The sequence below is a fragment of the Sylvia atricapilla genome, chromosome 3 (assembly GCF_009819655.1).
Source record: "Sylvia atricapilla isolate bSylAtr1 chromosome 3, bSylAtr1.pri, whole genome shotgun sequence".
Taxonomy (NCBI): Eukaryota; Metazoa; Chordata; class Aves; order Passeriformes; family Sylviidae; genus Sylvia; species Sylvia atricapilla.
This window is the reverse complement of record NC_089142.1, coordinates 107,790,957-107,816,957: the sequence shown is the minus strand read 5'-3', so window position 1 is coordinate 107,816,957 and position 26,001 is coordinate 107,790,957. Positions and strand designations below refer to the sequence as shown.

The 26,001-nt window shown below is 42.4% G+C and overlaps 1 protein-coding gene across 2 annotated transcripts in view; it reads left to right on the top strand.

Annotated features, from left to right (window-relative positions):
- Nucleotides 1-26,001, top strand: part of PLCB1 (phospholipase C beta 1) — a 339,645-nt gene that overhangs the window by 207,025 nt on the left and 106,619 nt on the right. For both annotated transcript variants that reach the window (XM_066316543.1, XM_066316544.1), the window contains exons 5-9: nucleotides 1,237-1,316; nucleotides 3,773-3,826; nucleotides 4,376-4,451; nucleotides 9,435-9,535; nucleotides 10,918-11,084. In XM_066316543.1, the coding sequence (XP_066172640.1) occupies nucleotides 1,237-1,316; nucleotides 3,773-3,826; nucleotides 4,376-4,451; nucleotides 9,435-9,535; nucleotides 10,918-11,084 (478 nt within the window). The remainder of the gene's footprint in view (nucleotides 1-1,236; nucleotides 1,317-3,772; nucleotides 3,827-4,375; nucleotides 4,452-9,434; nucleotides 9,536-10,917; nucleotides 11,085-26,001) is intronic.

Below are 26,001 nucleotides of genomic sequence, written 5' to 3'. Positions count from 1 at the left end.
GAAAAAACCTTAGCATATAAAAAAGATGGAAAAAAACCCCAACTTCTCAAATCAATCACCTGGCCATGTGGAAAAATGAGGCTTTTTTAGGTAGAACAAGCTCTAAGCTCCAAAGTGACATGAGAACGTTTGCTTCATTGGAAGTCACTGACACTTCCCATGCCTATCCATTTTTGTCAGAATGGAATCCTCCTTCTTTTTTTTTTTTTTTTTTTTTTTTTTTTTTTTTTTTTTTTTTTAAAGCTTTTTTTTTTTTTTTAGCATTTTTTCTCAAGAAAAAAAGAAAAAAAAAAAAAAAGGTCAGAGAGAGGGGATCACCTCCCAAAGAGTGTGGCAGTGGGATTTTAGGACTTGGACTCTTATGAAAGGAAACATAACTTTAAAACTCTGAAAGCTTTGTCAACTAAAACAAACAACAACCAAAAAAATCACATTGTTTGGAAAGGCATTGCTTGTTTTCTTCCCTTTCTTTTAATGGGGTGAAATGAGCCCAGTCCAAAACCACAGTTGTGATTAAAAAGGTTTGTAATTAAGGATTGTGAATAAGCACCAGGTTAGAAAGGAAAAATGCACTGAAGCTGTCAATGAAAAGCTGTGGGAGAGACCTGCAAGGAAGGAGAGCAGGACAAAAATCTGAGAGCTTAAAGCTCAGTTTATAATCATGGATCAGCAGTGCAGGTCTGGGAAAGGTCAGGAATGCAAGGAAAGGACTCGAGCAATGTGGAGCAGCCTAGGGGAAAATGTCCCTGCCCATGGCAGGGAGTGGAATCTGGATCTTCTTTGACATCCCTTCCAACCCAAACCATTCCGTGACTCTGTGGCATTTCTTCCCTACACGCGGAAGAGGGAAAAACATTTAGTGAGGGATAGGACCGCAGTGTAAGGATGTGCAATCAGGGGGAAAGAGTTCTTTGGAGTTGCATCTTCCTTGCACATCAGAGTCATTGAAATGTATTCCTGTATATTTCTGCTGGCTGGGATTTCTTTGAGCTTGTTTCTTATGTTGGCTGGTAAAATCTTGGATAGAGTCAGGACTTTAATTTGTTGCAGTCTTCATTCTTTTTTGTAGCATTAGAAAATGAGGTCTCACAGATGAGGAGGGAGGCTGTAATTGGAAAAATCAAGTTCAGGCTTTAATTAGGCCCTTTTTTTAAAAGCATAATTTTCACAAATATTTTGCATTGTGCCAGTAAACATCAAAACTGAGCCTCATTTATTCACTTTTTCTCTTCATAGGAATGGTCAGATGAAGTGTTCAGTTTGGCAACAAATTTGTTGGCACAGAACATGTCAAGGGACGCGTTTCTGGAAAAAGCGTAAGTGGCCCTCGTGTGTCACCCTGTGGGTGTTGCTCTTCCCTCTGCGTCATTTTCCTCCATGCTTCTTACTCACCTTGTCATCTATTGTTTCTGCTCTGGTGGCTTGTCACTTCTGTAAACACAGGTCCTTGTTCATATGGCTCTAAAAAGCCTGTTATCTAGAAGTCATCTAAACAAAAAAATCCTTTTTAGGGTTTTGCTCGCAAACTAATAAATCATTGCAGGAAAAAAATCAGAATTGGATGTTCCCTGCCCCTTGTACAGTTGTAGCTTTAGCTCTAGGCTGAAGGTCTCCATTCGAAAAGAAAGAATATTCTGGACTGACTTGCTTCTGGTTTGTTTTCCTTTTTTGTCTTTTATTAATAACAAAATAGAGAAATGCCACAAGTCCCTTTTCCTCTGTCCAATCTCTGTGGTTTCCATGTGATCCAGAGAGAATTCATTCCTCTGGATTGCTTGGCAGAGTGGGCAGATTCTGAGTTGCTTTCCATGAAATAGAAAAGCTTTATGAGAATGTTTGGAGTGAACTACACACCTAAAAGGGAAGAGAGCTGAACCTGACGTTAGCAATTCTCAACTGATGAGAATTAGTTGAGAATTGCATGGGCTGAGGCAGTTTTGTGTAAATCAGAGCTTTGAGAACAGCGTGGCAAAGCCTGCCAGAAAGTGCTGGTGTTCAACTGGGGTACTCACTGGCCTTTTGGGGTTCTAAAAGGAGGCATGCACCTTCCCCAGCCTGTGAGTTAGCTCCTTAAAGTCAGCTTAGTGTCTCCCCCAAACACCTTTTCCTGCTCGCAGGCAGGGGCTCAGATCAGCTAAATACTAAACTTACATTCCTAAAACTTCCTGCCCTCCAAAATTAACCTCCCCTTTCCCTGGGCTCTCTGAGGCTGTGAATGGCTGCTCTCTGAGGCTGCACCCAGAGCCAGAATGTTCCAGAGTGCTTAACTTTAATCCCACAGAATCACAGGTGCCTGTTCTGGCTGTGCACCTGTGTCTGTGTGTTTCCTCCTCATGGTGTTTGCTGTGGTGCAGCTGGAGTCCACAGAAATTCCTGAAGCAGCTCTGAAGGGTGGATGTTGCTGGAACTACAGTATTGTCTGATAACGTGTGTTGGGACAGCAGGGATGTGTTAGGCAAACAAAATCCCAAGTGGATGGGAACATTTAACATTTCCTGTTGGCCCTGCGTGTTGGCAGTGGGGAATGTGCTCAACCTGAGCTGGTGACTTCCCGCAGCTCCACAGGCTGGAGATGAGTTTCAAGAGTGATTTGGTTCTGCAGTTTCCTTGCTCCCGAAATCCCCAGGTGCCCAGTGGGCTCTGCTGGCAGGTCTGCAGTGAGAAGGGTTGGGGCTGTAGCTAATGGGCCTTCTCCTACCCAAATCAGAGGAGAAATGTGTCATCACACAGTACAGCAGAGCTCCTTGTCTGGAGCTATTCTTTGGCAGTTTTTCAAGCCAAATTAATTAAAGATGAAGTCACTGGACACGCTGCTTAGATGCAGTAGCAGGCAAGCATGGCATTCCTGTGCCTTTTTCCACTAATTAATAAATCACTTGGAAACTGTAAGGTTTCCCAACTCCCCTGCACAGATGCCAAATCAGTCACTTAAGAAATCTATGACTTTAAAGACTAAATTATTTCCCCATTATAATTAGTGTACTAAGCAAAGGGCTGTTTGGAGTCCTATCAGAACCCTTTTGTTGAAAGGGAAAACCAAATTGCATTAGAGCAGAATGAAGGGTTTTTTTCTTGATGACATTCAGTTCCTTGGAGCGTTGGAAGTGCAATAATAAAGCGTTTGAGAAGCTTTTCCCCATCTTCTGTTACTTCTAACTTCCATGGTTGTAGAGGAAAACACTCAGTGTGACCAAAATATAGCCAAAATTTTAAAAAAATAGATAACTGCTGTGATTTTTTTTGTTTTAATCTCCCTCAGTGCTGTGAGTGGTGCTTGGTGACACAGTAGCACAAAAGGCTTCAGTTTCCAGAAGATAAATGTGAGGAGTCAAGGATTTGTGGAAATGTTCCTATCCCAGCTATCCTAGTTTTAGCATACACTTTGATTTTGAAGTGGTTGCTAATGGCATTTTCTGTTGGGAAGAAAGGGAAAGTTTATTAGAACCATGCAGTTTCTTCTTCTTTTGGCAGACCAGGGTAAAGTGAAAAAGCTGAGTTTTTTAACAACAACAACAACAAAATCCTCGTAAATATTTAAGTGTTGTCACATTTTTCACCAGATGATGTTACTGCAAAGCTCATTTACAGTTATCTCAGGAGAGACAGTAGAAGGTTTTTGGTCAATAACGATTTCCCAGCATATTTTCATACTGGGAGAAAGAGCTGAGGGGAACTTGCCACATGATCAGAGCACTAGCCCAGAGCTAGGGACTTGGTGGAGAGGTCCTTGGAAATGCTGTAAAAATAAAGCAGGGTGCTTTTCTCTCCACAGCTACACAAAACTGAAGCTGCAGGTGACTCCAGAGGGGCGCATTCCTCTGAAGAAGTAAGTGCTGTTCCCCTTCCTTACCGTGTAATCTCTGCTGACTTTGGGGTGTAAATGTGTGTTTGGGGTGAGCATGGAGGCTCTGTGCCTAGAAGATAAATCATTCTACCCTCTGTTTATAACAGAGTGGCCAGTGATCCTTGGGATGTCTCTATTCAAATGTCCTTTGGGCACAGACATTCTGCCTCTCTGCCCTGGTTCTTTCCACTTGTGGAAATTAAAAAAAAAAAAAAAAAAAAAAAGAAGAAGAAGAAGCAGCATATTTTCTTTATCTCAGGGACATGTGAAAATAAACAGATTCGAATTACATGTCACTGGGGGAATGAAGAGACCAGTGATAGCTGAAATAAATGCCTGCTGTGATAGCAGGCTGCTGTGGGGTAGAGTTAAAACTGAGCACTGAACTCCCCTCTGTTACTGAACAGCCAGCAAAGGAAATAAATAGCTAAAGATGTAACAGGCTGCTGAGAGATATCCAGTCTTCGAGCCACATGGGCCATCAAGGCATGTCTTTAACCCACATTCCCCTGTTCTGTCCTCATTTTGCAGCATATACCGCTTGTTCTCCTCCGACAGAAAACGGGTAGAGACTGCGTTAGAAGCCTGTAACCTTCCCTCTTCCAGGGTAAGCACCTGCACTTACATCAGCATTGCTTGGATTTGCTGCTGTTTCTTCTCTTCTGAGTTTGTTCATGGCTGAGCCTGCTGGATGGGTCCTCAGCAACAGCTCTGGCTTTTCCCACACAGAAGTTGCTGACACCCATCTGTGTACCTTTGATTTGAAGTTGTTTAGGGTCAGGAGCACCTGGAAGAAGCCCAAAAGGATTCAAAGAAAGGGCGGAGTTTGTGTGACCTGTCCCGGAGGAATCCTGTGAGGGTGTTTTAAGAAGGGGTGACTGTAGCACGATTTCCATGGCATGGTTTCAGAGCAGTGCTGGCTTGAGGTGTGACCTACAGCTGGAGACAAGGGACAGGCTAAACCCACCCTGGCTCATCCAAAAGGTGCATGAAGGAAATGCTGTGGTGTGGAAGCTGTTAATGCTTCAGGGATGCAGACATTGCATCCTGCTAATCCAGGAGCTCCCCTCAGCCCTGAGTATTTCCAGGGTGGAAAAAAGGCTTTTTTCAGAAGGAATTGAGCTCAATCAGGTGATTCCAGTTAACGCTGGAGACAGAATTACAGATTGGGTAAGGCTGGGAAGGACCACAATGGCACATCTGGTCCCACTTCCCTTCCCCAAACTGGGTTTTAATCCCAGGAAAGTTTCTTGCAGGATAATTCCTTCGTTCAGGAGTCCAAGAGGTGGGGCAAAACCATTCTGTAGCAGAGGAGAGCCTGCATCTCTTGATCCCTGGACGTATACAAAACTCTGTGCTGTGAGGTTTCCTCAATGTTTGCTCCCCCAGTGGTTTAAGAGAGCCTATTCCTGCAGCTCCAGAAGAACTTCACCAGCTAAACCTCAGGCACCCCTTACAGTGAGACCTGCCTTCATAGGTTTGGGAGCTCAACTCAATAAAATTCAAAGAAATGTCAGCAAAGTAGGTATAAAATACTATAATAAACTTACCTAAAGTAATATTGTGAGGTTAGAAACGTGGAGAGAGTAGTTTTAAAAACGAGTTTCCATTTAATTTATAGCAAACAAGACAAAGTTTGCAAAAAAATAATCTCTGAGGCGCTGCTGATTTCTGAATCAGCTGATTTATTTCTTCCATTTACTACATGTCTCTGAAAAGAAAATTTAAATATCATTTGGGTCTTTGGAAGAAACTGCAGCCTTTTTCTGCTATTTATCTAAGTAGAGCCAGTTTTACATACGCACTGCTGGATGCTTGTTGCTGGGATACCATCTTGGGAATTATTCAGAGTATAAAGTAGATCCTTTCTTTGCTTGGGACAAAAGGGAAATGTGCTGTGTGCACCAGAGAAAACGCTGTTTATCATCTTGGAAAAATATTGTAGAAGAGCAAAGCTGGATCTCATGGAGGTAACGGAATACAGAAAAGGCAGAACTTCAACTACAGCTCTTTTTCTTTGTGTTCCTGTTTATTTGAACAAGTGAAATTCTTAGCTTCAACTTCCAGCTTTTCTGCCCTATTGTACTGCAGGACAAATGGTCTTCCCATAGAGCCTTGGAAGAGCAACAGACTCCAACAGTGTGCCAGACATGAATATCAGGGGGCCTTGCTCAGCAAAATAACACCAAATAACTCAGAGAATTCATGAAAATCTCTCCTGGACAGTTTAGGCTCTTTGGTTTTTCGTATTCATGCCTCATGGATTTTTCTCCTTGAGTCTGCACACCTCTCATTGCTCTGGGAAGATATAGAGCTCATTGGCCACGAGCTTAACACGATGTTTGACTGCAGCTCTTGGAATTTAGGAATGAATATTCAAGCCTGGGACCCTCCCTCATCTGCCTTTTGGGCACAGGTGCCAGGGGAGGGTGTCCCTGTGTGGACTTTCCTGTGACAGGACAAATATCCCCATCCATCAGCCCCAGTCCCCAGGGAATTCCCTGTGTGTGTGTGTTTGCCAGCAGAGCCTGTGGCACAATGTGCAGACTCTGCATTTAGTGCAAGAGGCAGAGGAGTTTTCAATGCCTGGATAATTGTTTTCATCCTGAGGAATAGCACCAGAGAGGATCCTTGGAATGGCTGAAAGTAAATCCTTTATTTTGAATTCAAGGACCTTAATAAGAGATGGATTCAGTACAGTGCTGAGCACTGCAACCCTGATTCCGCCGAGCAGCAGAGCATGATCACAGTGGGATGACCCATGGACTTCAAGTCAAGCTCTTTTCAAAGCATGACTTGATTAATTTTTCTCTTTCTGGGTCAGAACTGGCCTATGTAGAGTCTTGCAGGATGAAGCCCTGATTTTTGGAACACTCATCATCCAGCACATCTGAAAGCAAATAGATCTTTAAATAAATGTTTAAACAAAGTTTTAAAATGCCCCAATGAATTTTTGAGTTTGCCATCTGATTCACCTCGTTGTTGTTTTGGTTTTTTTACATCTTGGCTACTTTTTGGAAATGGGGTGGGGTTTTTTTATTGTCGTTGTTCTTGTTGGATATTTTTGTTTGCTTTGATTAAAGGTGCCTTAAATAGAATTTGAAGAGCTTTATTTTAGCTGGGCTTTTGACTGTGAAGAGTGGCTTTTGCCTTCTAGTTAATGCTGAGGTTCACAGTGAAGCACCAGTGAGCTTGAATGTTAAAATAAAATACCAACTCCTGATTCCAGTAGGTGCAAGTAATCTGAATTAGTTCCTATGCTGTCAAATACGTAACAGACTGGATACAGGTGTTATAAAAAGCAGGCAGCTTACCAGGCAAATCATAAATCAGCAGTGCTTGAAATTAGTAGAGAGTCTAATCAGGGAATAAAATTGAATGCCAATATTAAGCCAAGCCAGAAACAAGGGATGCTCTCATGTGGTACAGAAGGTTTGTGCTTTGTTCATTGGTGTCAAGAAAGAGATGAGCCCATAAGGTGTGTGGGTGGTTCCTCTGAAACAGGGATGGCTCAGACCAGGCTGAGTAAGGGGGCAGTGTATTTTAATCCCTTTGGGCAGACAGGCTTTTGGAAGCCATATATAGTTGTGTGAGGTTTTGTCCGAGGTGGCTTTTGTCTCCCATCTAGATATTTTGTGGTTTGTAGCCCACTGATTATGATACTGGTAGGAAATACCTATTAAAAAGTTCTGTGTTCTTATGCCTGAAGGCTCGTGTTGGTTATTTTCTTTGTAGCGGGTGTTTGGAGACACGGGGAGGCAAAACAACGTCTATTAATTGGCATAATTAATCTCTCCAGTTGGTCATTGGAAGAGATCCAGGTTTGTTCAGCTGAGCACCTTCAAATCCCTTGTAAAGAAAAAAACAGTAGCTTGATGGGTGACTGTAGTTCTGTGGTAATTAAAGAATCATTGGAAAGCCCTTGGCTAAGGAGCAGCACCCTACTGGACAGGGATTATAAGCAGAGGGAGCAGGGGAGGGCAGGGTGCTAACACAAATAAAGACAATTGCCAAGCTCTGAGAATCCCAGACTTAAGGAAAACACAGGTGTTGGCACCGAGAGCTCCACAGCTTGAATTTATCCGTGCCATGGGTGCAGGTTCAGTGCCACTGGCAGCCCTCACTGAAAGGGGCTGTTTTCATCCTCTACCCTCAGCTTTCCCTCTTCTCCCTCCACCCTTGCACTGGACTGGGCAGTAGTGCCCCTGGTGAGTTACCTGGCTCATGGATTGATCCCATGGAAAACACACAGGGAGGTTTTGGCAGGGTAAGTTTTGAACCAGTTCACCCTGCAGCAACTCGCAGTCTGCCAAAAAAAGGAGGGCACAAGAGTCTGATGGGGCCACCTTAGAATGGAGCCTGGAGGTGGTTATCCAGACAGAGCAGAGGAACAGCCCAGATTGATCAATCGGCTCTTGTGGACAGAAACAGAATAAAACCCTCTTGAGCCTCTGCGGGTTTCAGATGAAAGGAGACAAAGCGACACCTGTGGTATCATTTATTTATTGTAACCTAAAGCAGGAAAAATATAGAAAAGTTTCCTCGTGTCTGACAAAGCCTTGAACGGATGCTTCCGGTTCCCTTGGCAACGGTGCTGCACAGGCAGAATAAATACAAGCACTGATTGCCCCAGCAGCAGGCAGGTTCCAACAGCCTGGCAAGCAAACAGCTTTGTGCCCAAGTTACCATTTTCCTCCTCTAGTTCTGTGCATTTTGGAGCATGCACAGGCATCCTGTGGGCCTGTGGTGCTCCCAGAGAGCACATGTCCCAGCTTTGGATGAAGGACCTTAAGCTCCATGCAAAGGACTCACCCAGTACAGTAATTGCCTCCAGTAATTTGATTTTTTCAGAGAAAAGTGTAGTGAAGATGACAGAATTGTCATCTAGAAGTTGGACTAAATTTAAATCACTCTAAACTGTATAAAATATAAGAAAAAAAAATTCTGTCAAGTCTTCTGCAGGAGAGCATTTTTATCAATCCCTCTAAGAGAAATCTGATTGCCAGATGTGTTACACTGAGTGCTTAGGACAAAGATGGATGGAAAAGCTGTGCTGCTTGAGTCTTGCCCAGAATTGTGGCATCTTGAGCATGTATCTGCAGGAAGGAAAAGGTAAAATCACTGCTGCTGTCAGGGAACAAGTGTATTAGTAATGACACAGTGACCCAGTTTGTTCCCTAGCTGTGTGACAGCTTTGGAAAGATGAGTGGCATTCTCATCCCCTGTGACATTGCTGTTCTGCTCACTTAAAAACAGAGGCTCAGCACCTCTGAGGGTGAGCTTAGAGGCTTCATCAGGGCTGATACACCTGTTTCTGCTGTAGGTGAGGGGTTAGATGGGGAGATGTCCCTTCCTCCTCCTTCACAGGCGCTCAGAGAATGAGATAAGCCAATAGATGTGTTTGTAAGGGTTTTTTTTAAAGATGCACTCTAAGCTGCTCTGTGATTCAGGGGAGCTTATAATCCTCTAGGCTCCTCTAGGGTGCAGGAAGGAAATCAAAAGCTGCCAAAAAGTGAGTGATCTGTTTGCAAAGAACATATAAAAGTGCTGTATCTCTCTTTCACTGTTTTTTTTTTTCCCCGTTTCACAGAATGATTCAATCCCTCAAGACGACTTCACGCCAGAAGTGTACAGAGTGTTCTTAAACAACCTGTGCCCTCGGCCTGAGATCGACCACATCTTCTCCGAGTTGTAAGGAAAGACTCTCATTGGGTTATTTATTTATTTTTCTCATTCACTGATTTTCTGGGCTGGGGATGGCAAAGGAGGTTATTTAGACTGTAGCAGAATGCAGTGCTTGCCAGTAACAGATTTAAATGTCAAGCAGCGCTGTTATTTAATCTTGGATCAAGGGTTCCTTCTCTCCCAGGCTTTTACCTGTACTTCTGATGGCTTGAGTTTTAAAGGAATTTCTTCCTAGAGGAGCAGAGCTGCCAGGTCTTGTTTTTCTGTATTGATCAGGATAGTTCAGGTTTCCAAGAAGATAAAGGAAGAAGAATTGCTTGTTGTTAATAAGCAATAACAGCATGAAATAGGCATGAGAACGTGTATAATCACCCCCAAAAGCTTAATTAGGACAGGCAAAATAATGCAGTAACTTTTAGGATTTGTGATGAATTCACACCATGAAATTAAATTAGCAGCCAGCTACAGCTGATTTCATCCATTCAGTTATGGGCTCTGTAACTCTTGGTGCTTCTACCCCTTGCAGCAATCCGTGTCCTTCAGCAGAGCCTGGTCAATGGAGTCAGAGCATTGGGCAATATGAGAGGAGAGCAGTTTCCAAAATACACCCCACGACCTCCAAAGCAACTGATGAACATATTTTAGCAACACGACCGTGCTCACGTTCCCCTTTTGGAGTTGTAGTCCCTGAAGTCAGTGTTTCAGAGGAGCACAGCCCTGTCCCAGTTTGCTCCCAGTGCACCCAGGAGAGGCTTCCCATTGCTCCCCAGCAGAACTCAGGCCAGGCCTGAGTGCTCTAGACAGCCCTCAGCTCATCACCTGGCCTGGAGGCCTCCTGGATTTCTGTCTGGGCACAGCTTGTACCCAAACTCTGCTCTTTTCACTGTCTCTCCCAATAGACATCTTTTTGCTTGCATTACGGAGCACCTCAAAGCTTTTAGGAAGTTTATAAAAGAAAGACCCACACAAATTGCCAGAATAATGAAATCAGGGCTGCTGTTATTCAGCAGTAGACCCAAATAGTTGGGGTAGGAATGCCAGCAGAGTGTTTTTGGCAAGCTCGGGATTGAATTTGGCTGTTTTTTCTTTTACTTTTTAAAATAGCTTAATTCCAAGAATTCAGAGGAGTGAAAGGCTTTTACCATTGCTCCAAGTCTTCCCATTGATGCCTATAATGCTGAACATTGTCAAAGGTCTTCCTCCTAGATGTCTGATGAAGAACCTTTGGCAAAATAAATTGGTCCAGAAACACAGTGGAGTGATGTTTTTTGTTTTATGATGGTTTTGTATGAATCTTGTTTCACTTTCCTTGGGAAGTTGCAGACATGAAACAAGATTTCAAGGAAGTGTGTTAAAATGGCTTTGCTGTTGCTTTAATTTCTCTCCAGTGGTGCAAAGAGCAAACCCTACCTTACTGTTGATCAGATGATGGACTTCATAAATTTGAAGCAACGGGATCCACGATTAAATGAGATCCTTTATCCACCACTCAAGCAAGAACAAGTTCAAGTGCTGATTGAGAAGTATGAACCTAACAGCAACCTAGCAAAGAAAGGTCAGTGGATTTCACACTCCTGCTTGCTCAATTCCTGATGCAAAACAGTAACTCAATTAGCCTACACGCTGAAGCAAAATTCGCTTCAAAATCCAGTTGCTTTCCCAGCTGCTTTTGGTATCATACAGTCCTGTGAAGGCATCATGTGCATCTGTAAATATGTTTGGTTGGTGTCAGGTCAGAGAGGATGGGGCTGGTTCCCTGCTTGATTTGCAGTGTGTGTGATTGACAGAAGAGTTGCTCTGGTATGTGACCCTCAGCAGAAACCTGACTATCACTGCAGCTGTTTACCAGCATCTAAAATGTCAAGGTGAAAGAAAAAATCAGGGACAGTGGAACAAAGGGCATGATAATTCTATCATTTAGTAATACTGTTAAGTCTAGTCCTCTGCTTTTGGATAAAGTGGTGTACAAGGCAAGATATGAGATCAACAGTGTATTTCATGCTATAATCACAGAAATTTCCCTTTTGAACCTCTCAAGTGTTGTCAGGACTTAGCTGGGCATTTTGCCAAAATCAGTGAAAGAACTCCTGCACAAGTCTCTGCAGATTTTTGCTGCCACCAGAGATCTTAAAATAGCATTCAGTCTGTGTCTGCATCTTGTTTTATTCCAATCCACATATCCTAATGATTAGCCCAGCTTTTGATGTGTTTACACCTTAGAAATTTTAGAGGCATGGGGGTATCCTGAAAACCAGATCTAATATGAGAAAAAGATTGTTTGGTCCAGAGATTGCGGGTCAAAAAAGTCAAAAAAGACCCAACAGTCTAGAGGTTAACTGAAGGCACTCCCACCTCTCTCTGGAAGCCTTCTCACCTTGATGTCTTCCTGAAGGAAATCAATGTCACAATCAATGCTGTCTCTCAAACACTTCTGATTTTTCTCTTAAGGCTTCCTCTTTTCCTGAGGAAAACTGAATGTCTCCAGAGGTTTAAATCCTGCTGCTTTGCCATATTTATGCAAACTGCCTTTGACGTCAGTAGGAAGAGTACCTTGAGTAAATGGAAACACGTTGTGACCTCCTTTCTCATCTGTGCAAATATTAGAGCTGTGCTCTGTGCTTACCTTATTTCCCACTAGTGGCAGGAAAGTCTGTTACCTAAAAGATCATTCTTGTTACCCAAATATTAGCACTTCCTATAAACCAAATAAAGGATTTATTAGAAGGAGTTGGGCTGGTGTGCCAGCAGAACGCCAAGAGTCAGAATGGAATCGCCTTCTGACTAGCAATAAGGAGAAAACATGAGGCAGAGCCCAGGAAGAAGGGTCCTGTGTTTGCCACCACCCTCCAATGGGACCTGTGGGACACCTCCAGCTTTACCCTGTTGACCTTGGTGCACACATTTGCTGTAGATATTTGCTGTTCCATAGGTGCCTCTCTTCTGGCTGTGATTTATGTTCCTCTTAAAGAATCAGTTCTCTCTGAAAATGCTGATTCGAACAAGGGAAAGGCAGATCACAGAGAGTTAATTCTTTCCTTGGGGCTGTTGTGGGTTTTTTTTCCCTTTTCAGGCTTGTGCACTGGGGTCCAGCTGGCACAACCTGAGAACCACCTCTGTGCTGAAGACACCACCTCCCTGTCTGGCAGCTGAGCTGCAGGAACTGGCACATGTTCCAGTGCAAATCCCAAGCTCACTGCCTTAAAATGACAGGAATTGGCTAATCAGGAATGACACGGGGACACAATATTTTCTGTACATCTTCTCCGAGTTGGGAGTGCAATTCGCTGTATATTAAATGAAGTGTAGGTGTGCATTCATTTCTACACTCGTGGAATAATTCTACAAGAATGCTTCATGTCTGATAAATGTCACCAAAATATAACCAGATATTTAGGGCAGTGACTTAACCTTTTTAATATGGTGTTCTGTAAAGGAATGATCACCCAGGCTTCCTGCTACCAGGGTTGTTGAGGTGAAATGTCCAGACAGATTTTGGCCACAGACATGCATGCAGGTACCCAGGCAACCTCCAAAAGTGTGCTGCACATGCTTCTTAGCAAATAAAATTTCATGCATTGAAAAGGTCTTCTAAATAAAATCAGGGGCTTTTTTTTTTTTCCTTGAAAACCTAAATCCAAATTCATGAAGTGGAATCTGTGTACGGCACATGACTCCTTGCTCCCTGTTTGGATAGTGCTAGGCCTTCACTTGTTCTTCCTAATTTCCTGTCCGAGTTCATTGTCTGTGCATATCCCCTGTACCGCAATATTCTCTTCTAATTATTCTCTCATAGCTAATTAAATGAATTTCTAGTGAGTTGTGCTGTCTCTTGTCTTTCACAGTGCTATTCAAATGCTTTTGGGGTCTTATAATTCCCCTGGTCACCATTGTAGCCCTTCTGTTGTACCTGTTGCTGCTCACTTACACAATTTTGAACACAGTAAGCAAGAGCTGTCCATAATATTTTAAATGTTTGCAGCTCCTCAGGTACCTGGTAAAATCTAATGCTAGTGTTGTTGCTGGTGAAGTTCCTTAGGTTACAGAGTTCTGAGTTAAAATCCTGCCTGTGCTCCTGCTTGTCACTGATGTATTTTAGGTGTATTTATTACAGGGATATGCTGGAGCTTTTGCAAAATCAGCAGATAGGTGGGCTTGACATCTGCATAGGTTAAGTGTCTGGAGTAGTGTTTTATTGTGGTTCAGGTAAGTTGTGATTAATGCTTTGTGTCGTGCAGTGAGGGAGATTAATTCCCTGCAGAACATGTTCCCTTATCAGGTGGAAGCAGGAGGTAGTCCCTGGTGGTGCTGAGCAGCCTCTCCCTGTCAGCAGAAGTGTGCTGGGGTCTGTGAGACTGGAGAAGAATTTACCATATAAATATTTCTCCCGTTCTGCAGAAACATGCTGGTTCTTCCTTTGCTTAATGAGGCAATTCATTTCTAAAAGTTTCTGAGTTCAAAAGGAGCTTTGAGAGCTCAAATCCCGGTGTCTCAGTTTAAACCTTTCATTCTGAAAACCAGGAAAGTGCTCTGGAAGCCACAGAGCCACAGCCCCGGCTCTGGAGGCATCCTGTGTCCCTTCCATACTCCAAGCATGCAAGAGCTGCACCCATGTACCAGACTAGAAATGAAAGCAGGGAAGGACACAAACCCAAAGTCTGCTAGGGAAAGGAGGTGTGAAAAAACTAAAGCTGTAAAGTATATGTTTCCACCGTCATCCTTGGAAGGAGCAAGACAAGGGTTTGGTTATTGTCAGCCTTTATTTTTAGAGTGGTTTTTGTGGTGGAAGATTTAAAAATAGAGTGCGAAAGTGCTTTAAGTAATGGCATTAAAATGTTGATTTTATTTTCTCTCTTAAGAATGCATTTACTTAAATATTATCTGTGCTTCTTTAATTTTAAAGGGACAAACCTTTAGATCTGCACAGAGGAAAAGAGCTTTGCTCTTATTTTTCACAGTATTTCTTTCTCCAGACTTTGACTGTATCTGTTTGCTGTGTGTCAGCTTTGGTTAGACATGTACTTAGAAGGATTGTGAAGGAGCTGGTTGCATGACTCTCTCCATGAATTCCAGTATTAATTCTGTTTTACAGTGCACATTTATTGGTAGTTGTTGAGCCGAGTTTTTCTTAGGTAATAAAATAAATTAAGCAATTATCATTACATTAAGATAGACTTAATTTTATACAGCATCTATCGTATGTATTTTTCCCATGGCAGCCTTAACACCAGCATCAATGTGTTTTCCCTCCTTTAAACTTCTATTCAATTTAAACATTTTTCACCCCACTGCATTAAATTCACCTTTTAGTAACTGCTTAAGAATTATTACACATTGGATTCTTTTGATGGCAGAAGGGGGTCATTTCCTAGATAACAAATTTTAATGGCAAAAACAAGCATCGTGCAGCCATGGCTCTACTTTTAAGACGTACTTCATGATATTTAATGCAAAAATTGTGATGTATAAATCATTCAGGCAAATGATTGGGCTTTCTGGTATGAAGTGTTTGTAGGAAGTGTTACGAAACAGTTGAAATTCTTTGGCCTCCCAACTGTACTGCTGGAAGGTAAGAATACTTACCCAAAAGCCCATTGACTTTGGGACTGTCAATGTTTTCCCTTCCAGTTGTACAAGAGAAGAGCTCTCTGCGCTGTTTCTGTCTCAAATATTGACAGAACAATAGATCCTAGTCATGATTTATTACTCTTTGAAATGTTTCAGCCACACCAAAGTTGTAGTCTAGCCCAGGCTGTCAGCAGCAAGTGCTAAGTTAGGTAGCTTACTGGAAAACCTTTTTTTTTTTTTTAATTGTTTTAAAATACATATATATCTCTGCAACAGATGTTAGCATGGATGATGTGTCAGCATAAATAAGTTAATGGAAACTATTTGTCAAAATGAGTTTGCAAAATGTATTTCTGTAATACACTGGAGGTTGTTTTTTCTACTTAAGCTGTAAAATTAATTTCTGATCTTGCAGTTGTTTGGAACATTGCCATCTCAAGTGAAAATCTAAATGTAAAATATTTTAGAATGGAAAGTTCTCAATTATACGGATTTTTTGTGTCTGCTTTGCGGGTAAATTGTGTCATCTTTGAACTCTACCAACCGAAACAGTCATGTAGACTAATGATAATGGATTTTGCAACATTGAACAGTGCTGTTGGCAGTAGAGATAATGAAAGTATCAAAAATATATTCAGGGTTCCAGGGAGGGGCAAGTGTCATGATCTTCAGTGTATAATGCAGATACTTTGAAAGAAGCATGAGCTTTGCAGAAATCCATTTTGGACCTGGTATCTGGTACCAGGAATAGCTCCACTGATACCAATGAAACAGTGCTGAATGTAAAATGGCCCAAACTTACTGTGGAATTTGTCTTCAGAGCTGCAGAGCATAAACTCCTGGTGATAATGCAGGTTCTGCAGTCGGCCCAGCCCTGTGCCATCAAACATGGAAGTGACCACACAGGTGACTCCTGTTCCCCCACCTGCCATCCAGAGGGGCCACCTGGTGGGCTCTGGGATCAAACCCCACAGCCAGACCTCAACCCTGTGTCCTAGCACTGAGAATGGCTGCAAAAACTTGGGTGACAGGAGCACAAAGCAAACACGGTTTTAGAGGTTTTAGAACCTCATTCCTCCAGCTGGAGCTTTTGCTCAGAGATAAGAGGCTCTTACATCAATGCTGCGTTTCAGAGGTTATGGAGACATATTTTTCTGCAGTTGCCTGCCTGTATTGTGTTTGACCCAGCCTCAGACTATCAGAGCTCATAAATAGAAAACTTAGTCCAACAGTAAAACCGTTCCTTTTGTGCTGGTTGCTGTTATGGAGCACAGGGAAGCATTCAATTTTAGCAGCAGGATTTATTATTTGAAGATGAATATTAGATAAAGTTTACTTCTGAAAATATAAAGGAGCCTGGACTCAAGTGCTGAAGGAAGCGAATGTAGATAAAATTTGGACAAACACGGCATGCTTTGACTCCTCATTATGACTTGTACAAATGTAATGCTTTCAGCTGGAAAGGGCCCCTGAGGACACAAGGGGTGAAGCTGCTGGGACCCCCGGGTGACATCTAGGACCGGTGGCACAGGAGCCCCAAATGGGCTCACTGCCATCGGGCCATCTCCTTTTGAGTGTCATTTTTGGGGTTTGCCTCAGCCTTGGGTTGGCTCAGCTCAACAGACGGTCAGTCTGTGCCTTGAGGAGCCAGCCCTGATCCTTGAGTGTTTTGGGACGTGTTGTATCTGTCAGAGCGCTGGAGCCTGGGCACTGCTGGAGCACAGCATCCATATGAGGAAGTTTCCCTTCTCATGTCAGATGCAATCATCTAACAATATCCTTTAGCTGGAATATGCCTATAAATACAGCGGGATTAAACACTGGGGAGGCAGAAAAAAGTGGTAAACTAAAGGACAATGTTGGCACAAGAACACAGAGGGATCAAGTGGCCTTGAGTAAGTTTAGGCTGGAAGTTACGAAAACTTTCCTAACAATATGGTGCTGGCACAGACTACCAGAGGTAGTAAAGAGGGCAAAAAAAACCAATTGTTATTAGCAGAGAGCTCAAGCTGTTTATGAAAGAGATTGTCCACTGCAGTGCCTGCAGCTGCAGAACCAAGTTTAAAGAACCGATAAGGAAAGCTCTTTAAAGGGACTTTAAAATCCCTTCTTTTCAGTTTATTTGCACTGTCTTTGCAGTGCCACCCCTTTATTCTTCTCCACTTCTCTTTAATATTAATCTTTTTTCAGCTGCAGGAGTTTCTGGAAGTAAAAATGTCACCTGTGACTTTTCTCCTTTAGATTTTTTCCAGCACTTAGAGCACACCGATTCTCTTCTCTTGTCTTTTCCCATGGTATGACAGGAGGGTCTTCTTGGCAAATGCATTAATAGCTTATGTAGAGAAGTGTCACTCAGCATAAAAAAAAATTGTGGTTTTAGATGTCTTTTAGTGCAACTTAGCAATTGGAAGTAAGCCAACATTTAACATTATTCCATCTCCTAGGATCACTCTGAGGAGTTGTACAGAGGATGTTTTTGAGGGGTTTGGCAAGACAGTGACACATTCCAATGGTGTCCCTCTTTCAAGTCTGTCAGAAATAACTATAGTATTGCTGGGATGAAGGGTGTTTTCATCTGTCTGATTTAAATCCTTTCCACTCAGCTGTCTTAGAAATCTGCCATGTTGCAAAGCTCTCGTTCCACTGCTACCTGGGGACTGGTGGTTTTGTAGTGGTTCTGTGGATTTAACTGGATCTAAACTGTCTTCTGATATGCTGTAAGGGGCATCCTGTCAGAAACAATTTCTACTACATCTCTGCTGAGAAGTCAAGAGTAGAGAATGGGCTGGTGGCTGTAAAACCCTGCTTCAGTCTTGAGACTTAGGAGAGATCAGTTGCTTGGGGTTTTCCCCCCACTCCCTAACAATTACTGGTTATTCAAGTTTGTACACATCTGACTGCTAAAGTTGTAGAAACTGTTCCAAGGCTTGTTTTCCTTATCATGAAACCTCTGCTTGCCAGAATCTCTGAGCTGTGACCATGCATTGTAACAGCAGAGGGTTTTAAAGGTGCTGCAGACATTTAAAGGATCAATGTCCATCAAAATAAATGTGTTTTCAAGGTATAAATTTTAAGGAAGAGAAAATTTTGAGTGCTTGGAATGTTCCCTGCTTCAATGTGTGTTTTGCTGTTTTCTAGCACTACTGGAGAAAAATACATCCTTTTCATGTGCTGTGTAGCCCCTGTGGGTTAGAGCCCTTCCTTCCTGACAGGGCTCTGTGACTTCTAATAAAACAATTAAATAAATACCATGCTCAACATAGCACAGTGGCTTTAAGATCTTGTTAAATCTGGATGGTTCATGCCTGAAGGCACCAGTGAGATTTGGAAACCTGCTTTTTTATCTCAGGTGACACTCTGTCTTCCCTTCTCTTTGGAGATGGCAACGTCCTTGGAATGCTCCTGATGTTTTTATTCTGATTGAAGTACATTTGCTGTTTGGCATAGTTTGTGTGGAAGCTTGTAGCAAATATTTCCTCTCTAGAGTGAATTAAGTGTCTTGGGCTGCAGGACCTCATCTTGATGGTTCAGAAAAGTGGTTTTCCATCTGCAAACATTTTCTTCCCTGCCCCAAAGATGTAAATAAATAATTGTATCCACTCTGGGTTTTCTCTGTGCACTTGTACAGATGATAAAGTGGATATGATAGCTTCATTAGAATGACAAGCAGTCCTGATTTAGACACACTGAACTCTGCTTTACTTGATAAGCCTTCCTCTGCAGAAAGCTCTGGATCTCAGTGTCCTTGGGCAGGCGATATTTCCACACGGATTAACAGATACTGAGCAAGCTCTTTTATGCAGGCTGCTTAGGCACAACATGTTTGCCTTCCCGTGTTTTCCCTCACTGACAGCTTGTCATTGTCATCTTGTAGCAGAGACACCATTCTCTGTTTATGTTCAGATTTCTCCGTGTCTTATTGCGCTGTGCCCATTCAAGGCTCGAGCAGAGAGTCTTGCTCTGTTCCTTTCTTGCTGAGTGAGTTTTCCATTTCTGTTTCAGGAACATGCTCCCCAAGACAGCTTGTTTTGGGTTGTGGCCAGGTAACTGTCTAATTACAAAAGGTATTTGAGCGAGTATAACTGAGGGCAGAATTGGATCCATCGTGTTTTCCTCCAAGTTTAGAGAACGGAAATGAGATTTGAGCACAACAGGATATTGTCCTGCTTTGATTTTAAAGGATTTAAGCAATGAGACAACCAATAAATCTTGTTTATTGGTTGCAAGACTGCAAGAGTGTTTCCTAGCACAATTAGTTGAAGCACTGCCAAGCTTTTTCAAACATTCACCCCAAGTTTTCTAGTACTCACTCTGTTCTTATTACCTGTTTAATTCCTTTTTCTTTATCACCTTTTTTGATGGAGCTTCTTATATGGATGGGTTGCTGTTCTCTGCATCTCATCTGCTTCTCGGGGTGATAGTTTCCTAGGCATCTTCTTTCTTATTCCCTTCTGTATTTTGGATTTTTCTTTGCTTTAGTGATTAGCTATGTAGCTTGAGTTATTATTTGTGTGTTCTCATCTGAATTGTGTCCCATTTACCTTGTTCATTACAGCTTTGCCCTCTTGTTTTGCTAACAGCCACCAGAGAACTGTCTGTTCTTTAAACCCTGTGTTGTTGCTTCTACTTTTTCACATTATTAAGGAGTTTATGAAACCAGACCTACTGCTGATCAGTGTTCAGCCTCTGGACTTTTTGTGCAATTCAACTTTAAAATTCAAAGAAACCCTGATCTTTTAAGCTGACCTCAGTTTATTTCTATCTGAGCTTTTTTGCAGATTAGTTTTTCCAATTAGGAAAAATTTGAGTTTAAAACTTCATTAAATGCTTCACTAATATCCACATGGAGTAATTCAGATATATTGCTGTTGCTCTGCTTATTAATTTGATAAGGCTGTCTGACTAGTGTGAGTTTTTGCCCTTACTGATCATTGAGAGAACAGCTGAAATGGAGGAGCCACTGACGATTCCTGCATGTGGTGTGTAAATGGTGGTTGGTACTTTGATATTTTGACATATCTGCAGACCCTGACCTGAGGCCTGAGAGTATTTGTCGTCCTCAGTTTTTTTTCCTAAAAGAAAGCAGCACTGAGATTCCTGAGGGAAGGTCTAGTAACCCGGCTGTTGGGTTGGAGTCTTTTCGGTCTAGGCTGAGCTTGTGCCATGTTCTCTCCTTGTGGTAACTTTGCCATTAAGTGGGTATCCACTGGACAGTGCAGCAGGACAATCCAACCCTGCCCTGGTTTGCAAAACTAGATACAGACAGGAACTCCAGTTACCCCAGAGCAATATAGTAGCAGAACGTGTGTCTGGAAAGCCGGGCAGATTTCAGCGTCACTTGGATGCAAATACTGCGAGTGCCACCAGAGCAGCTTTGGCACATTGTGTCCCACTCAGTGTGAATTTTATGTAAATTCACCTTGTGAGCTTCTCTGCTGCCTCACAAAGCTAGAGAGCAGAGAGTAGCTAATGTGTGCCCAGTGTCAAGAGACAGACCCGGACTCTGTGCATCCTACTCCACACTGTGCATGAAATTTTAATACCTAATTAGCTGTAAATTGCAGTGCTGGTTTGTGAGAGGGAATTCCCAATGGGACACGATTTACAGATCTCTCACTGGATTAAGTATCTGCTTTACGTTGGATTCTTATCTTCGAGTTGAGAGGACTGCTCAGTTGTGTGGGACTACAGCAAATGTGATTGTTGTTACAGATTGCGTTGGAATGAACCTGATTCCACTCTCAGACAAAATGTTATTGTAATTCTGTGCTGCTGACTGGGAGATACAAGGTGCCAATTAATTGTCTCGCTTCCTTTTTGTTTGTTTTCGTTTTTGCTTTAATAACGTCTCTTGGCACAATCGTGCTTTCCAGTTACATTATAGCTGAGTGGATAACAGCACGGGCGTAAACAAATGGAGAGCACTGTGAAATTTGCAAATACACAGAAAGAAATGTTCAAGGTCCGTGAGGCCAACCCTGTTTACTTGTGTACAAGCAAATGCACATTTTAATTGTCATAGAAAACATCCACAAAATTTAAGGGACAAGTGAAGGCTGTTGCTAAAGTTGCAAGAATGAAGTGCAAAGAAAAGTGTTCATGTAAGTGGTCTTTTCTGCTGTCTGCTGTGCCTCTCTTGTTTTCTGTCCCAAGGTTTTTCCCTGGAAGGCTTCTGGGAGCAGGCTGGGCAGACCATAGGAAAGTTAAGTAGCTGCAAATCCAGGATACCTGCCAAAATAAGGGGATGAGGTTTAGATCAAGCAGCTGTTCGAGAAGTTCTCAGGGTTAGCTGCACTTTTGTATCTCCCCCAGACTACTGACTGCTGGTGTTTTGGTTTTGGACCTCTGCAGAGGGCACTGAACTGCAGGAGAAGCTTCTTCTGGAAGCTCGACCCTACTTTGAACCCTGATGTCTTTTAGCAGGTGTTGAGTGAGCAGGGGTGTGTTTACATCCTCATGCCGAGGAGCTGGCAAGCTCCCAGGGACACAGGAGCATTTCCACATCCCGAGCAACCTGCTGGTCATGCTGGCTGCTAAAGGGGTTGGGAAAGCAGGATCTTGTCAAGTTACCTGTGTCTTATTAGGCACCGGGAGAAGGATTTCTGTGTCAAAAGCTGCCTGGGCTTTTTCCAGCCCGGGAAACTGCATGGGAACAGTTTTCCATGGGGTTGTCACCTCTGTCTGCCCTAGCACTGTCACAAGGCCCCACGAAAGAAGTGTGCCTGATTCTCTGGATCTGGTCAAACAGGACTAAGAAGAGCCTTGTAATAACACAGTAAGTCTTCGAACAGAGGAGGATCTGAGAAGTATATTCACAAAGTCCATCCTATCAACCATTTCAGCTGGCTGGAATTCCTGCCACATGGTAAAGGTGTGATCACCATCTCCCAGGGATGGGGATATTCCAGATCTCATCAGTTACAGAAGAAAACATTTTGACTGATGAATGTTGACAAGATCTAAGAACCATAGAAAAGAGGATTTGCTTTATTACCCCTGAAAATTCTGTGAATTTTCAATAGATCATTTGCCAGAAGTGTGTCACCTTCCTGAAGACTACTTCCAGGAAAAGGTGTCTGGGATAATAGAAGTGACTTATGTTGTATTTAGACCTGACTAAATGTTGACTAGAAAAGAGCCTTGATGCTTGTAGACGAAGTAACAGTTACATTTTTATGTGGTTTCCTCTGAACCAGGAATATTCATGTATTTGATCCATTATAATAGATCTTGAGAGGTATGGGATCGTGTGGCTGGAGTTTATAAGGAATTTTTGTGAAATGCATAGAACTTGCCACCTCATTTGTGCTTTTTTTCTTTTTTTTTTCCCTCCCTTGTAACTATTTTGGGACGCTCAGGTGGAGCCAGGGATGCAGAAGATCAAGCTGCACAAACACTTCCCATGTTTCATATAATGTAGCTGATCACAATCGGGAAATTCAATAGAATCTCTCGACATATTCCTCTTCCAGTAGGAAATTACTTCTCCTTCCTATCAGATTTTAATGAAAAAAATGCCAGAATCAGTTGCCTTCCCTTGGTTCCCAGTGTGGTGGTTCTTTTTTGATCTCTGCAGGAATTCCACCACCCTGAAGGTTGTGCAGAGCAGCAGTTTGAGATGTTCTGTGGAACCATTTGCTAAGAAACTGCTTCACATTCTTCTTCTGCATGTGTGTACAAATACAGAGAGAGGCACAGAGAGACATTGCCAGACTCTGCAGTGCCTTTCCAAACTCTTGAAAGTTTTTAATTCAGGTACATTTCTAGAGTTAGATTAAAGCCTGTATAATCTTTACACAAGTGTGCAGCTACACATTTCTAATCTTGAGGTATTGGAAATGTCCGTGACTAAGAATACATTAGACACTTTTGTATTTCTCCACCACACTTGTTCTTGCGTTTTTCAGGCCTCTTCCAATGAACAATAAAAATCATTAAAATTGATCTGTTATTTACTTGGCTGGCACCAAACTTTAGCTGGCCGCTTATAGGGGTTTGGGAACCAAGTCAAAAATGTGCAAAGTGTGAGGGGAAAGGTGCAAAAGTGCAGAAGGAGTGCAAAGTGAGGGAAAGAGTGCAAACTGTAAGGGTAATATGGTAAAGCTTGAAGGGAAAAATAAAAACGGGGAAAAGTGCAAAGAGAGAATGGAAAAGTGGACAATATGAGGAAAAAAAAGTCCAAAGTGAGAGGGGGGAGAAGTGCAGAGTGTGAGAGAAAAAGGGCAAAAGTGCAGACAGAGTGCAAAGTGAGGAGGAAAAGTGTAAAGCGTGAGGGGGAAAAAGTGAAATGTGAAGAAAAAATGTGCAAAGTGTGATGGGGGAAAGTGAAACGTGAGGGGGAAATGAACAGAGTGAGGGAGAAGGTGTAAGTGTGAGGGAAAACGGGCAGAGTGAGGCAGGAAAAGTGGAAAATATGAGGAGGAAAAGCGGAAAGCATGAGGGGAAAAGCAAAGTGAGAGGGGAAGAGGTGAAGAGGGTGAGAGGAAAAGGGTGAGAGTACAGAAAGAGTGCAAAGTTAGGGGAAAAGTGCAGTGTGAGGGGAAAATATGTGAGGTGTGAGGGGTAAAGGGTGAAGTGTGAGGAAAAATGGGCAAAGGGAAGCAGGAAAAGTGCAGAGTGTGGGTGGAAAGTGCAAAATGGAAGGCCTAAGGGGAAATAGGGCGAAGTTCGAAGGGAAAAATGCAAAGGGAAAAGTGCAGAGCGTGAGGAGAAAAAGGGCAAAGTGTGAAGGGAAAAGCGTTCTGAGAGTGAGGGAAGATGGGCCACGTGTGAGGGGGAAACGTGCAGAATGTGAGAGGAGAATGTGCAGAGTGTGAGGGGAAGACGACAGAGAGAGAGGGGAAAAGGGAGATGTCTGATGGAGAGTGCAGGATGAGGGAGCTCTCCTTCTTCAGCAGCAGGTGTCTCAGAGCACCGAGCGAGTTGTGTTGAACTTTTCAACTGGCCACATACCTCAAGGAAATGGAGCCATTTTTATGTTTGTGCTGGTTTTAGTTGTTTTAATAAAGCGCTACTAAGTGACCCCATAGGGAAGGGAATTGTAATTAATCAGGTAAATTAGAGAAGAGGTGTTTAAAGGAGTAGAAAAATAAATTTCTTGTGCTGGCAAACTCCAAACTCTTGAGAGAAAAGGGTGTCACTGAGGGCTGTAGCTGCTAACGTGGCTGTGCTAGCACAGATGTGAGTTCCATCCCAAAAAGAGACCTCAGATCAAATTTAACACGGCAGTGGTGAGTGAAAAAGACAAGCCAATTAACACTACAACTTGAAGTGTCGAAAGCACACTAGATATTTTTGGAAGTTTAATCAAAATTTTAGGGCTAAGATAATTTTCATACAGAAAGCCAAAAAAAAAAAAAGAAAAAGAAAAAAATGTGAATCTGGCATGTCTCTGTGTCTTTGCATTATGTGTCTCTTGTCTCTCTAACTTTTTATACCTAAGCATACCATTTAATCTTTCTGTTATATAGCCAAAGATAAAAGATGACATCTGGGATCAAAACAATTGATCACATACTATTTTTTCTTGCCAGTGTCTGTGTAAAGGTGTAATATGTTTAAGGAAGCAGAGAACAAATCTTACCACTTAATTGAGGCTATTTTTTTTTAGATGACTGTTCACCAAGGATCATCCTCTCAGAATATTATTGACATTGGTCACAAACAATCTACTCTTCAGTATCCAGGACACAAAGCCCCTTTGACAGCTGCCATCTCCATTCCACAGACAAACTCTCACTGGTGCAATATTGGCTGTCATTGGGCTTGCAAATTGCTTCACTTCCTGAAATGCTGACTGCTTAATTGTGATAGGGGAAATTGCATTCTAGAGCCGTGAGCTCAGACAAGTGGGTAACTCAGAAGCTGCCTAATTATAGGTGTGAATAATGCTTGCTGGGATTTATGTTAATAGCAGCAGCAATGCACAGGAGAACCATCTCCATCTGAAAAACAAGGCCCCTGCTTGCCAGGTGCACTTTGAGGATTGAGCACAAAGATCACTTTGAGAAGCTTGAGAACTTGTGCATGAGTCAGTATCACAAAATGCAAATGGTAGCTGTCCCGTTCAGATCTTAACTTTGTTTTGACCTCTGTTATTTCACTTGGTATGCATACACAACACATTCTCTACCTATATCCCAGTAAACTTAATGCAGAGTGTTCTCTTGGGTGGATTTTAGGTCAGGCTAACTCCACGATAGCACCTGGTACTGTTGGCATTCTGTTCAGGTTGTGGAAAGGTTGTTCCTAAACCTGTAGTTTCACAAAAAACCTCAGTGGTGGGTTTTTTTCCTGATTTTCACCTTCTTACATTTTTTTCTTGGGGAAAGTACATGGACCTCCATCTCTGGATGATTTGTTACCCTATTGCAAAGCAGCTGTGGAGCCTGACAGGATTGCACTTAGATTACAGCCTTAAAACAGCAGATGGACCTGATGTTTCCCTTTCCAACCTTCTTACAATTGTTGCCATAAGGATGAATGGCAATTGCATTGCTCTGAATTGTCACTGCATTTCTTCACTTACGAATAAGTTTGTTTAATGCTATCAGTCTTCGTTTGTTAGGAAAATGAGGGATGAGCACTTTAAGACTGTTCTATCTTTTCCTCTCTGAGCAAGAGCCAGATCAGGTCCAAGCGCAGTTTTTGAGTAAATGCTTTATATGCAATATTTGCATCATGTGGTTACGAGCTTAAAAAACCCCAAAACAGACAAGATTGTCTGCTACTTTTTAACATTCTAGAAAAATACGTGTAAGTTTATGTTTTAGTATAAAAATTGATTGATCCTGAAAGGAGAGAGTAGTAGAGTCAGGAGTAGAACTGACATCTTCAGTTTTTCAATGCTATCATCAGGCAAATGAGATTTTTGCTTTAACAGACTGTGCAGAGTATCTTGTGTTGGA